Genomic DNA, 15,388 nt, shown 5'->3' on the forward strand with positions numbered 1-15,388 from the left:
CTGTGCACCAGTATTCTGCTCAGATGTCCTGGAGACACTGAGCTTAAAAGGTACCAGCGATATAAATCTGCCATATCTACCTGGGATACCACTCAAATCTCAGTCCATCTTCTGAAATCATGTGGCCCCTGGGAATGGACTCAGATTTCAGCCTGGCCTCCACTGGGGGTCAACCTATCAGCAATTGTGCCCTTCCAGAGCAAGCCAAGAAGGAGACTGCTATGGCAGACTGGGCTCCTTTGCACGCACTCCCAGCCTCAGCCTGTGCTGAACTATAGTCCCTCCAGGCTGCCTCCATGCAGCCAACTCCAGTCCTCCCTCCAGGTCTGTCCTCCAAAGCCCAAGCTTCATTCAGCACCCAGTCCCAGTACATGCCCACAGGCTCGCTGCTTAGGCTGGGGACCTCACAAGTCCTCTGTCCAGGTTTCTCCCCATTCTGTCTGCCACAAAGTGGCTGCTGCACTCTCCTCTAGCCACTGAAGCTCCGCCTTTGTCCAGTCTGCCCTCCCTGCTGGTGCAGGGGCTTCCCAGGGTGAGGGCACTTTTCCTCCCCAGGGCTCAGGTCCTGCCCTGATTCTTTTTTTTCCCCTCCTATCCAGTTACATGGAAATGTTTCTTGTAGATCTATGTGTATAAGATCTGCCAGAGTTCTGTAGGTATACTATGAGTACTGTTCCACATGGAGGTGTATTTTTGATGTATTTGTGGGAGAAGGTGAGCTCTGTGTCTTTCTATTCTGCCATCTTGAAGCTGCTCCATTCATGGGAGTATTTTAGAACATGTGATTAAAGCTTTCACCATCAGCACTTTTTTTTTTTTTCAGCAGCAGCAGCATTTAAACAAATATGTTTAGCAATTCTCTGAGGCAAAGGAGTTCTCAAATTGAGATCTGGATTGCATTTTAGACATTATAACATGGCAATTTCTGTATGTTTTACATCTGGTATGAAACAGATTTCCTTATCAAGACTTTTGGGCTCACCATTAATAGCAATTCTCTTTAAACTAATTTTATAATCATATATTTTTAGTAAGGAAAAATATACGGTTGCCATGTGAAAGTTATTCAGGGACACAAAAGGCCGAATACTAACTTAGAATGAACACGTGTAAAGTAAAGTAGACTTCCGAACACAATAAATGATGGCTCTGGCAATGGTTACCTATGTGAAACAGGTTTTACTACTTACAGAATCTAAGTAGAGGTTGAGTTTCCCATGATCATGTTCCACTTTTTTCAAGGTCTCACTCAGGGGAATGGCGTCTGAGGGCACGGTAAAACCACTGAGGAGGTTAACTTCCATAAGGGCCATGCCGCTTCTCATTGGACCCAGAAATCTAAATCAAAGAAGAGAGGGTGGAAGGGAACCCTTTAGCAAAACCCTAAAGAGTAATGCATCATCATTAGAGTAACAACTGTGCCTTTTAAGGAGAAAAAAAACTATCTCCATATAAAAAATAAAAATGACAACAGCCAATATTTTCCAAATATTTACTGTATGGTTGAAATTTAAAAAATCATTATAGAAAACTGTAAAAAGGTTAATCCTTTCCTTACAGATACGAAATCCTTGTATCTTTCAACCACGTGGCAGCCCGTATGAAATGCCTGCCGTGTGGTGGCTTGTGCACCTAGGTTGTAACGTGTGCAGCCCTTGCCCCTTTGGCAGGCAACTCTTGTTTTCTAGTAGTGTTTCCAAACTGCAGTGTATTTTTCATCTTCCCAAAAGTTGACAGAACTAAGATCTCCAGCTCAAAGCCAGGAATTGAAAAAGAAGCATCACTTGACCACTCAGCACTAGACAGTGGCCAAGTCGTTAACAACCTTTTCTTCATCTGGTTTTAGACAGAGAAGACCCATCCTTCCCTTTCTTCTTCCACATGCTTGGAGCACATTTTCTGTTTTCTTTGGCCACCTTGGGAGAATGACAAGCCTTGGAAAGTTTTATTACACTGCTCATTCTCTAACCCTGTGCGATCATCAGAGCATCTGGGCACCCACAACATTTTGTCTCCTTTAAAACAAATATTTTTCTAAAATGAATAGGTGGCAAGCGCTTTTTGTCTGGAGCAGAAAGAGCCCTGCGTCGTGATGGGAAGGAGTCTGTCTCCAACGTGAAAGGCTCCTAGCATCGTGAAGTCAGTTCCTGTTGTCCTCCAAATGGCAAGAGCAAGAGGGGCCAGCAGAAAATCTTGCTTTTCAGAGCAGCAAACAGATGCCTGCCAAACATGACTGATGGAAAAGCCATACAACACGAGTGCTGGCTGCAGCGGGCCCGGCAGTCCCAGGCAGCTGGAACCATCTGCTGGCTGATGCACGAGCCAGAAGAGATGCTATTGAAAACTAATACGGGCATTAAAACTAGAGGTGTTTGTATCTGAGCAAAAAGCACAGATGAGAAAAACAGCCAATCTGCTTAGGCACGGAGACTTCAGTACGTCGTCCAAAGTGCCTTGGTTGACCTGGTCTCTTTGCCAGCCATGGACAGATCTGTTAAATTACCCTGTCACCGAGAAACCTTGTCTGAGGTGAGTGAGGGCTTGGACCCAACTGATGAGAATAAAATGCCGGAAATACCAGCCATTTGTTTATAAAGTGTCATTGAAAGAATTCACTTAAGATTTTATTTGTGTTTTATAGCAGATTTTTCTCAGAAAACTAGTAGCAGCATCTGAATCCTTTTTTATAAAACCCCTCACCTGACATGAAAACACTTCTCTTCTCCAGATCCTCCAAAAAAAGAAGACAAAAAAGACACAGACATCCTCTACCTAGCAAAGTTTACTGTCCCATCTGACTCCTGATTCTGGATTCAGATTCGGAATCCCGCCTCTTGGCATGCACCCCTGCACGGAATGAGGCCCCGTCGTGGTCTGAATCTCAGTCGCACCTGATTTCCCTCTTCTGTGTCTTCACGTGACCTTTCCAACAGGTAAACTCCCTCTCAGGGCACCGTAAGACTCTTCTTTTGTGCCTTTTCCCAAACTGGAATTTTACGCTGGCGTCAGGATTTAGGTTTATTAATTTCTGTCTCCCCTTCCAAATAGTAAGTTCCATGAGGACATCTCTGTCTTTTTGGCTGAACATTTATATTCCGAATCCTGGCCCTGTGCCTGGCACTTAAGGGAGTCTCAACCAGTATTACTGAGTGAATGAGTGACTGAAGGAGTGACTGAGAAAAGCAGGGATAGTACTAGCACCTACTTCATAGAGGTACTGTAAGGGCTGAATGAGACGGGCGCGCGGGCGCCTGGTACCAGGCCTGGCAAGTGAGTCTGTGATAAATGTAGGTGGTTGTTGTTTACAACAATAATAATAACTTGATATTGTTGTTCTGGAACACAGCCCAGTTGCAAACTTAGTAAAGTATAATGGGAGTCCTACTTTCTTCTCAGCTGGAAAGGAAGCCACCGCAGAGATTCTGATAACCCCGTGCGGCTGGTCCAAAATGCCCAATAAGGTCAGGGAGGGGGCAAACACATGTGACATTTCATACCAAAATCAGGAACAAGAAGGCCCAAGATAGTCCAGATGGTAGCAATAATGGAGGAGGTTGGGTTCAGGCAGTGGCTAAAAAGGTTGACCCCCTGGAGGAATGCCCAGAGATGACCTTGAGAGCATCTGGCAGCTCAGGACCACAGCCATGATTTCTAGCCCATCGACAGCCCAAGTTCAACCAAACACTAGGGACACTTAACAAGGGCAGGTAGCAGCTCCTCAGTGTCAGCACATCTTGCAGGAACACCCAGCTTAACACCAAATCATGCAGAGGTAAGAGGACAGACTGATAAGGAAGAAACTGTAAAGCCTCTTGATTCGAGAACTTTCTGAAGGGGTTGCTCTCAAACTTGGGTGTGCAGTAGAATGAGCAAGACCCTGAATCTGTGAAGTCAGCAGTCTTGAGGTGGACGCCTTTTCCTTATGACTTAATAAGATCCTCAGATGCTCGGGACACAGACCAAATTTAAGTCACCTCAGCAAGTACTCCCAGAAGGTGGAAGAGCCTAATTTCCCAACATGAGGACCTTTTAAACTGGAATATTTTCACTGTATCTAAAAAAACTATTCTCTTCACTGAATTTGCATGCTTTTATTAAGGTTAAATATGAACCTGATATAATTATTTAACAGGAAAATGACCAACAGAAAGAAATAACCAACTTTGGAGTATTAAACATGATTTGTGAATTTAAAGCTTTTATAAACTTGAATTTTATAAAACTTCTCTATTCAAACTTGTTATAAATACAAGGAAAACCTGTAAATAATCTGGACATGTTGAGAAATAAATGCTTAAATATAATTAGCAGTACTTCTAGTCTGTAATCTGAAATGTAACACATAACTGAAATCTTTCTTAAATGTAACTCCTTATATTGATATAGTTAGATAACTGTATATATGTAATTACATTATAAATAACAACATATATTTAATCAAATCTTCAAAGCTAATTTTTTAAGGAGAAAGAGGAGGAGGAGGGACTTAGATACCAACCTTGTGCACACATTCAAATCCAAGTGATTGATATCATCTTCATTATCTTTTATAGCAACATCTAAATCAAAGGCTTCTTGATCTTGGATCGATTTTCGGACTCTAGAAGATCCAGACTCTTTCACATTATAAATAATATTAAGCTGCAATAAATAACAATTTAGTATAAATAATAAATTAGTAGCAATAAACTGCCTTCGTTATACATTCTAAATATTATGTAATGATTCTCTTCAGGACAAACCCAACTAAATTTGTAATCTTCAACCTAGAAAAAAATTAGTTTTACTAAGTAAGTATCATAATCAACAAATATAATTATGAACGTTTATAAATAATGATTTTTAAATTGAGAAATTGTTACATAACATTCCAAGTATCCTAGACCATCGTGAATGATATTGATGGTTATTGCTTTTTCAAAGAATGTGAACCATTCCCTTGAGGGTAGAAATGAAACTACTGCCAACTCTCTTGAAAGCATCCACTAATTCCTAAGTTCCGCTGCCCAACTGGAGTCATTTTTCAGAAACTGGAACCTTACAAACTATCAGTAAGATAAATCAACATGTCTTCATCCAAGATCCTTGGTTGAACAGAAACTTGTTCAACTGCTAAGGATTCTTTTTGATCATAAAATGCTTTCCAAAGATAATGAAATACACGATGGATTTCAAGTCAATTGGGTCTTTTTCAGCAACACCAATTTGAATGGTGCTGTGGGGACAGTGGGGGGCAGTGTGAGGGCCAGTGTTTTTCTCAGAGATCCTAAGATCAGAAGCTTGGGAGTGCACTATTTAAATTCTTTACCTCTTCCGCTTTCTTTGATACCAAGATTCATAAGCCTCACTATTACTATGTAATACTGTATTTTCTTTCACTTATACTTAAATCTGTCTCTCTCTCACACACACATGCCTCAGAACTCAACATTCAGCATCCACTGTGGATTTACATACTTTAAAAACCCCTCTCTAAGCCTTCATCTTTCAAACCTAAGAGTTCCAATTTTTGATTGTGCCTCACCTAGATCATATAATCCTTCATTCTCTTCATCATCTGGAATATCTCAGTCTGGACATTCTCCAACTTTTCCTAAGCTACAATGAAAATTGTAGGATCTTCTTGGAGTATTCTTGGAGTCTCTCATCAAACTGGAGAGACAGCCTCTGTGATTTTCATTACCCCCTTTCCTGTGACGTGCAATTGTCCTTTAGAGACCAATCTCATCAGGAAATAAGCACAACTACGAGGTTTGTCCCCTGGGCCACAATTAACATCCAGCTACAACTAAGTGTTAAGAGTTTACATTTGGCCCATAGTAGAGATCAACTGCTCACTCAGAGAACTTCAAGAGATCTTGCAGTTTATTTCCAGTAGATTGCTTTCCATCACCCAAAAGAGGTGAACTCTGACTGCAAACCTGAGTTTCTTTGCCCTCCTTTTTCCTAGAGCACTTACAAAAATATCAACTAAAGGAAATGTCAGTACCTATTCCCAGGCGACCAGCATTTTGGCAGTTTTCTTCTCCATTACGAGAAGTGCCTAGTGGTCCCTCCCTTTGTCTTCTGCATGTAGGTGCAGACACGGGACTGGTGAGTGTGCTGACCAGTAGGTACCATATTTACTGCAGTGTCCTTCAAACCTCAAATAAAAATTGTATGGATTCAGTTATTTATCTACATTTGGCTTATAAAGAATGAATTCCAAGTGATATGGTGGTTTAAGGATACATAATTTTTCAATTGTATCTAAAAATATCCAGTGTGTTTACTTTTGGATTTACTCTTTGCATTGAAAGACAGCGCGGGAGTGACAGTTTTCACGTGGTCTTTGTCAGTAAAGATCAACACCAATTATTCACTCTTTCTGACCTTTTCATTGAACACTTTGAATACTGTTCCTTTTAACTAGGATTTTTCCTTGGTTTTTAAAAGACATTTACTGTGTTTTGAGTATCATACAAAATAATCCACATTATTTGGAAGCTTCCAAATTATACCTGACTATGTGCCCTACTTTGCTAAAGTGTTTCTGTTCCCCCAACTAGAACAGTTGTACTGGTTTTTGAAAAAGCGCCTCTTCTCTATAACAGCCTTTTTTAACTTTCTCAGTAAATCTTTCAAGGTTTGTTTGGATTTTTTTCTAACAAAGCAAATGATCTTTTTCGGCACTGTTACATATTATTTTGTGTCCCAAGAACATGGTAAGTCCCTATGATTTTCATGTATTAAGTATAATAACTTCCATTCAGGATTTTACCTACTGCTTCCATTTTACTCCAGCCCAGTTACACCATAAAGGGTCAATTTCTTCAGATTTCCTTCCTACACCAGAGCACTGAACACATCATGCTCTACTTGCTTTATTTACTATAATATAAAATTTTACATCAAAGGGGCACATTTCCTATCTTCAAGTCAATTACTTGTAATATCATGTTAACCTTTATTTTTTTAGATGAACATTAAGAAATTTTAAGTAAAATGCTATTCATCAAGTCACAGTAGAAACTCTACCAAGTGTCACAATTTCTGAGCTGTATTTTAACAAAAAAGGCGAGATTTCCCAACAATTCACATGAATCATATTGGAGGATTTTAATTCTCACTTCAAAAAATGTATAATACACAAGAATAATTTCTTCCAAAGGATTATCAAACCATATAGTTGCCGTCTACTCACTAGCTAGTAATCTAACTCCTTTTATTAAAGAGAGTGATTTATCTTGCCTAAGTCATAGAAATTAGTCATTAACAATTTTACATTATGTAAGTTAAAGATTGAGCAGTGCCTCAAACCAAAGAATTATTACAGCAATTCACAGTTAACAAAACAAAAACAAACATGATTACATACCTGACAAATAGCAAATCCAAAACCACTTGCGGAAATATTAACTGCCATTGGCTGCACCACAGCAAGCTGAATGAAGTGGGAAAAAAGTGAATAAGGCCAACTGTCCATATCGAGGTCCTTCCAACCAGCACAAGAGACCACCGTTACCCCTCCCTGGGAGTCTTAAGAAATCGGCACTGCAAAGCTCTAAGAAGTTTACAACACACCCTCACATGTCAAAACTGATGGGTCAACCGGATAAGGGAGGGGAAGGCCAAGGAAGGACACACTCGTGCTGTGGACAGGTCTGCCCTTCTGCAGGGGCCGAAGCATGAAAGAAAAGAAACAGAAGCCATTTCCCTCCTCACGCCTCCCTCAGCATCAAAGCCCCTGGCCTTCCTGAGAATGCAGTGGGACATCATCACTGACTAGTCCAACGTTAGTCCTTCCTTGTCCTTTGCCGTCACCCCTCCTCCTTAGTTTCTAGTCCTGAAGTTATCCATTACCTTCAACTTCCTACAAGGTTAACCAAGGGAATAAGTTAGGTTCTAGAGTAGTCCTTTATTCCATTTGAAAGAAAGAATTCTACTACTGGTTTCATTAATTCTCTTAAGAGGACATGTGGTGCAGCCAAAAAGAACATGGTCTTTGATTTCGTGGGTTCAAATCCTGGTTCTGCTGTGACTAGTAACATGATCTTGAGCAAGTTACTTAAACTCTCTTCACCTTAGTTTTATCATGTGTACCTTGGGGATAAAAGTGCTTACTTCCTAGTGTCAGTTTAAGAAGTAAATGCAATAGTACATGCAAGGAAATCCAGCACAGGGCCCGCCAAGAACAGGAACTCAGCAGGTGTTCATTCCTTTCCCAATAAGACAAGGCCCATGTTTTCTGCTTTTCCCAATCTTTCCAAAGTTCTCAAACCCTCCCCCCCCCCCCCCCCCTTAGCATATTCAACCAAAGGACATTCCTTCCTCCAGAACAGGGCTGGGAACAAGTCTTTGTTGAAATCAACAGAATGGAAACAAAGCCCTATTCCAGCAGAAGGAACCATCTACACAGAAATTCAGATCACCAACCACCCCTTGTCCCCACCTCTGCCGTCTGGAGGAGGAAGCGGTTCTGTGTGTCAATCAGAAACTTTACAGGACTCGGTGAGCTGGGCCCCATCACAGTCACTTGGAGGTTTGTCCTTTCTGTGTTCATGAGGGCTGCAGATTCAGACAGGGCCTTCAAGGCCACAATGGTGTCCTGTTGAGAAAAGAAAAAAGTGTGTGCATGTGAGTATCTATCAAGGTCTCCAAAGCGTGAACTTCAGTTTTGTTTAGGACACCTCTACACAACCATCCACCTTCCTTGGGAGTGAACTCTCCTCGACTCATCTTTGCATCTGATTGACCTGGAGTACAGGAAAGGCTCAGAAAACATCTGCTGAATGAAACTGAACTCCTACCGCAACAGGTATCACGGATGAAAAATGGCTAATAAGACAGGGAACCAGTTTATCCCAAGTAAATATCAGATATGATGTTTATATCAGTGATGAGAAAAAATTAAAATTAGCAACTTAAACATTTGATTTGTAATATATATATAGTTAGTTAACTAGTTAGTTAATTTTATATATATACATATAGTATATACACATATAAATATACATATAGTTAAAGAAATTTAAAGCGATCATCACTAACCTGGGTAGATGAAAAACCTCCCAAGCTATTTCTTTGTGCGCTGAGCCACCTCATAATTGGGACTCCCTCGGCAGCCTGATGCTGCAGGAAGTGTGACAGCAGTGCGTACGCCGCAACTTCAATATCCAGGGAGCTTGGCTGCCAGGATTCAGAAAGTTTGGACACTGATGACACCCAGAATTGCATGCCTCCTGCAAGAGAAAAGTAGTAACAGTCTGACCAACTACAGAAAAATTACATTTTATACCATTAAACACTCCTACATTGGTCCAAGATCTCCTTGACCAGCATAAAAAAAATATATCTCTATATATGTGTATATTTATGCCAAGCAAATATATGTATATCCATACACACACCAACATGTAGTTACATATCCCCTTTTAAACTATTACAACATATAAATTTTCATCCTTTTCCTATTACTTATATTTGAGGACATTTTGATGGAAATGTTTCCCCAAGAGAAATTCCATATGTTTGGCTAAGACCAAACAACTATAAATTTAAAAAAAATAACTATATTCCAGATCATCCCAAAATATTTTAGGACATACTGGAAAGAATCCTGTTCTGGGAGTCTGCCATTAACCAGCTCTAGTGTTCTGGGAAAGTCTCCTTTTTTTCATTAAATGAAAGTTGGTGTTATAGGTTCAAAATCCAAGACCCCAGGAAAAAAATGAGGAACACTGGACAACTCTATGAGCTTCCTAGAGATATTCCCGCTAGCCCCCTGAGGGACACCCTAGTCCGTACACCCTTCTCTCTCTCAAGTATTAGTGCTCAGAAGATGACTACACTTGGGTGGAATGTGAAATAACTACCGCTTAGCCAAGCAGAGAAGCAGAAATGCCAAGGCCTACTTCAGCTTCTGTGCAATCATCTTCTCATCTCCAGCACTGCACTGGGTACTGAGGATTTAATCTAAATTACTGCTAATAACAAGGTAATACTTCTTACAGTCTCAGAAGTCTCTAAATATTTTCCACAGTTACCCTTTCTTGAATTACAAGAGCTGTGAATCAGCCAACATTACCTAAAATTATTTCTGCCCACCAATCCCCCCCAACACACACACACACACACACACACACACACACCTGGGTCTCTGACCACAGAGGCCATTTGGGAAGTAACACCATCTACACTTGTCCTGTTGTGGCCCATAAGCAGTCCCCATCCCCAAACTGTTATAAAATTATACACCCACCTCACAGCATTCTTTTGGCATTTGCATTTCCATTAATAAAATTAATTAGCACTTGCATTGCATTATTAAAATTGATTAACATTTTAATTCACATTTCTGAACACCTGCTATGTGGCAGTCCCTGCACATTATCTCATTTCATCCTCTCATCCTCACAGCAACCCGAAAATAGGTGTTATTCCCATTTTACAGTTAGGGAAACTGAAGCTCGTAAAGCTAAGTGACAGAGCCAGAACTTGAGCCGAAGTCTCTCTAAAACCCACGGCCTTAGTGACCGCCGAAGGCCACCAAACCAGAAGTGACAACAGACAACTCACAGGGTAACTGACAGAGGGCAGAAATATCTAAAAGAAAGAAACTCCCCAAGACCAAAATTCTCTGGAAAACTCTTGGGGAGAGTGGCAGCGGATGGGCACATCACACCCACTCTGACCTTTCATTCTCATCCCATTCAAAAGATGTGAATGAAATCCGCTTCGTACGAAATCCGCTTCGTATCTATCTGGTTTACAAAACCTGCTCCCATCACGTACATGTTTCATGACGCGTAACGGGTCCCCGCGTTACCTTCTTGTTCTGCTCTCCCCGTCAGCATATTCAAAGCTTCCTTGGCTTTAGGGCTCCCCACAGATGACAGCGCATAAGTTACAAGAGCCAGCGTGTAATTGTCTGGAATTCCTCTATCAAATTCAGACTCCAAAAAGTTGACAGACTCCTGCACATCAATATTAGGCTGGAAAGAAAAAATATATATATTCTACTATTCAAAATAACCCATTACCACATATTTAAATAAAAAGCATTTTCAAACTTTCATTCAAAAAATAATTTCAGTGTCTGTTAAGCACCTGACTTTGTCCTAGGCAATGGGAACCATTGATGATCACAGACATTTAAAGATCTGCCTTGCATTTTGAAAATAACACCACTTTTCAGGTTTTATACGCAAATAGCACCATTCCTTAGAGGGAATAAAAACTACGAAGTATTTGCCAGTATTCCTCCAATTGACTATCATGAAATAAGAAGAGAGCATTAAACACAGCCTGAGAAGGATGCTTCTCATATTTGATCTCAGGTGTTGAAGCTCTAAATTCAGTTGAAAGTTTATCTTCTATGTGCCCAGTAATGGGCTGGGAAAACAGCAGGAGCCTAATATAGAGAACGGCTGTTTTTGATCAATTGCAGTCTGCGCGAAGCAGTAAAGGCGTCAATCACTGGGACAGCTCTGGGGCAAAATTAAGCTCACTAGCGTAACTTTCCATGCTCACTTGTTTTCACCCAGACATCCATGCCCACTCCAGACACTTTTTAGAGTGTGGGTGTACTTTTTTTTTTTACTAAATTAGCAGACATTATAATTGCCCCATGATATTTTAGAAATAAAACAATCCTTCACAACCGAAATTTGGAAGAATTTTCTCTCCCCTAAGAAGTTAACTTCCCAGTGATAAAATATGTATTGACTTTTCACACTAGTAACATCATTTACATTAGGACATATTTTTAGAATTCTCTCAGTTATTCTGAAAGACTGGGTCAATGCTTTTATTCTTAGATTTTGGAACGTGCCCACAAATGCAAAGCGCAAGAGAACTCAAATTCAAGACTTCGAATGTGATGTAAAACCGCAAAACTCTCCATTTCCGGTTGCATATTTGACCCATCAGATCTACCTTCCTTGTGATTTTCTACCCATTATTTATTAAATTACAGATTAAATACCTGATACTTTTTATAGCCCAGGAGAGAAGTCACAATATAAGCCGTAAGAGTTAGTGGACTTTTATTGCCACCTTGAAGTTCACTGTGGATCACTCTTCCAGGTTCCCAAAATTCACCACTCGACTTTTGATGTCCTTTGAGCCAAGTGTATGTTCTGTGTAACACGTTCTGATCAATGTCTATGTAAGGATCAGCTTCAAGGAAACATCGCAAAACAAAAGCTGACAACCTTGGTGAAAAGGGGTGGGAAATTACATAAAATATACTTTATAAAGACCTCCAAGTTACACTGAGCAAGAAAACGTCAACAGTAACAAGACTTTTTTCCCCATCAGAAGATTCACCAAAGGACAAATCCCTGAAGAAAGAACAAAGAGAAGACAGATGACAAAGAGACAACAAAGTAAACAACTCAGCTGGGCCAGTGGGTGTGGTTTCCACTTACAATGGCCAGGAAATTCCCCGCCAACTCACAAAGTATCAGCATTGGAAAAGAACGCAGAAGCCATCTAAGCCTGCTGCATTATTTTATAGGTTGAGAACTGGATACTCAGAGTTAAAAAAACTGTCCAAGGTTATTTATCTTTGGACAACTCCCGGTATTTACCAAGGAAGATCTCATTACATACTTTGTTCAACCCTGAAGCAGTGGATGAAGTATACATAGTTCACAATCAAATTGTCATACTTTGAAGTAGAGGAAATGGACCTTTTTTTTCCTACAGGACAGGAATCAGTACATTACAGCCTGTGGGCCAAACACAGCCCACCGTGTGTTTATATGTGCCTCCCCCTCCCCAACCCCCAACCCTACACCCAAGAATGGTTTTTAAAGAGAGAAGGAAAGAGAGAGAGAGAGAGAGTGGAAGGGAGGGGGAAGAATATGCATTAGACTCTACGTGGTCTGCAGTGCCTAACGTATTCACTATCTGACATTTACAGAAAAAGTGTGCCAATCTCTGCTACGAACACTCAATACTGAGGCGCAAAGAACATCACACAATAAAACCCTGAGACTTATTTCTGGATCTATATCCATTCTATTTATGGATCTATAGCCTGACTCGTGCCAAAAGAAAATGTGAAGCAGATCTGTTTCACCCTGTAAAAGACTGAGTGTGGTGAACATTACTAATATGCAACATTATGCAGTCCTCTCCCACTTGGAGTATGCAGAATTTGCTTTCTTGCCCTCTTGAAGTTAGGCATGGCCATGGGACCAGCTCTGATCATGATAAAGTGATAAGAAATATTACACCCAGGCTGAAGCTGCTAACTGCCAGCGCTGGATACGCCAGCCTTCGGTCCCCAGGCAGCAGCAAGCCTGGGGCCTCTGGTGAGATGGTGAGATGGTGAGATGGTGGCTGAAACAAAGACTGCCGCCCCCCCCTGCTGATTCACAATGGAACTGCAGCATGAGCCCAAGAGAAACTTCGGATAATTAACCACTGAGATTTAGAGGGTTGTTATTACCACCACACACCTTGTCTAACCCTACTGATACGATTAGTCTTTTTCTGAGTGAAAAATGAAGTTGAAGGTTACAAGGAGACTAATCATCCAAAATCAGCCACAGAGAGATTTCATGTGGAGCAAACTCTGGAAGTTCATGACTTAATCCCATTACTGTGTTTTTCACAAAAAGTAACCTTAAAGAAACTACACTGAATTAACACAGTTCGTGTTGACTGTGTCTGATTAAAAAAAGAACTATGTCACAATCACCCTGTATTTCTAACCAATTTTTCTTGCCAGCTGCACCATCATCATGAAGTATTTTATTGCAGCTTTTCCCATCAAAAAAAAGAGAATTTATGACTTATCTTCACTAAATAAAAACATCTGATTTATTAGGGTTTTAAAACCATTTTTTAAAAGGAGAATCTCTTTCAAAGCCAGAGTATGGGAAAAGCAGCTTCCAAGTTGATACACAGACACATCTGTCAATTTCATGGCCATCGTGACCTAGTGAGAGCCCGTTCTGTGCCATGGATCTGTTCCATTAGCAAAAACACTTACCACGTGCTCCCAGAAGGGTCATCATCCCCAAAAGCACTGAAAGAGCCATCTTCCCTCTGATAGAGAAGTTCTCTCTGGTAACCTGAAGACATCAAAATGGGTAATTAATGTATCAACTTGCAATGAATGGAAGTTTCTAATCATGACATCATATGGGGAAACGTGGGCAGAGAATGGGAAAGAAGGCATTGAATCAACTAATATTGAATGTTTTCTGTATTATGTGTTGTGGGAGATCAAAAACATTAAGACTTTTCAAGCAGAATGCATAAAATAAGAACTGCAATATCCCCAAATTAGAATAAATTCAGAAGAATACAACATAGACAACTATTCTAGCCATTCCAAAGCAAGTAAATTAAAGGCAGAGTACTTAACGCCGCAGAGCTAACTACAATGGTTTTAAATGTGACCTAAGAAAAATGCTAGCTATAGTACCATAATTAAAGTTTAAGGCTAAAATAGGAAGTAAAAATACTTTTTATTCTTAGGCGAGCAACAGAGAGGAGAAAGTTGCTAAATAATCTAAGACAATGGCTCTAGAATTTTTTGGTTATGGCCAACTGAGGTAAACCCAAAAACCAACTAGTCTGCTCAAACATCAACTCCAAGTTCTCACTAAAAAAAAAGGAACATGGTGGTGGTAATGAAATCTCACTACAGAACTAAATTGGGGAGGGGGTTAAGGCACTTGTATCTGCTTTAATAAAAGCAGATGCTTCATATCTGCAAAGATGGTTGCAAATGAGCAGATGCTTCATATTTGCAAAAAAATGCATGCAGATCTCAAAGTCCAGTGACTGGGAAGTCACAGGCCAAAGACTGAAAGATTCACCAGACAATCTCAACAAACTAACCTGCTAAAACTGAAATGAAAATAAAATGAAATTAAAATTTAATTTATCATTAAAAAGCAAGCATAAGCAGGAGCAAAAACATTTCCAACTCAAGGCTTTATCAGTGATTCTCTGATCACCAAGAATTCTTCCTGCAAACTACAGGATTCCACCACAGGAGGTGAGTGCACACAGAATGCACCCTGCAGCCCAGCCATGGAGCACCTGGCACCATGATTATTTGTAAAACGTTGAATTCAATCCCTAATAAACTCTAGTAACAAAAAAAAAAAATTTACTGTATGAATACCACATTTTAGAGGCATCAATAACTGTAATTAATTATTCATATTTGACTAACAAAACATGAGCATTAATAGTTTAAAATTACAGTGCATCTGCTCTTGTCATGTCCCAAACTTTTCTCCTTCGGCCCTTCCACCAGAAACCGCAGATCTGAGTATCTGACTTAAGCTACAATGAGACAAAATGGACAAAAAACAAGACCCTGTTTCATGGTGGATCTTTAAGACCAGTGGTTAAAGAAATATAAGCAGCATTTAAGTGG

At 40.2% G+C, this 15,388-nt stretch overlaps 1 protein-coding gene across 3 annotated transcripts in view; it reads right to left on the reverse strand.

Moving 5' to 3' along the window:
* CD109 (CD109 molecule) overlaps positions 1-15,388 on the reverse strand; it is a 113,910-nt gene that overhangs the window by 13,882 nt on the left and 84,640 nt on the right. For all 3 annotated transcript variants that reach the window (XM_074368737.1, XM_074368736.1, XM_074368735.1), the window contains exons 24-31: positions 13,985-14,066; positions 11,966-12,194; positions 10,808-10,973; positions 9,031-9,221; positions 8,432-8,587; positions 7,358-7,423; positions 4,499-4,641; positions 1,191-1,338 (exon numbers count right to left, since the gene is read on the reverse strand). In XM_074368737.1, the coding sequence (XP_074224838.1) occupies positions 1,191-1,338; positions 4,499-4,641; positions 7,358-7,423; positions 8,432-8,587; positions 9,031-9,221; positions 10,808-10,973; positions 11,966-12,194; positions 13,985-14,066 (1,181 nt within the window). The remainder of the gene's footprint in view (positions 1-1,190; positions 1,339-4,498; positions 4,642-7,357; positions 7,424-8,431; positions 8,588-9,030; positions 9,222-10,807; positions 10,974-11,965; positions 12,195-13,984; positions 14,067-15,388) is intronic.

The sequence above is a fragment of the Camelus bactrianus genome, chromosome 8 (genome assembly GCF_048773025.1).
Source record: "Camelus bactrianus isolate YW-2024 breed Bactrian camel chromosome 8, ASM4877302v1, whole genome shotgun sequence".
Taxonomy (NCBI): Eukaryota; Metazoa; Chordata; class Mammalia; order Artiodactyla; family Camelidae; genus Camelus; species Camelus bactrianus.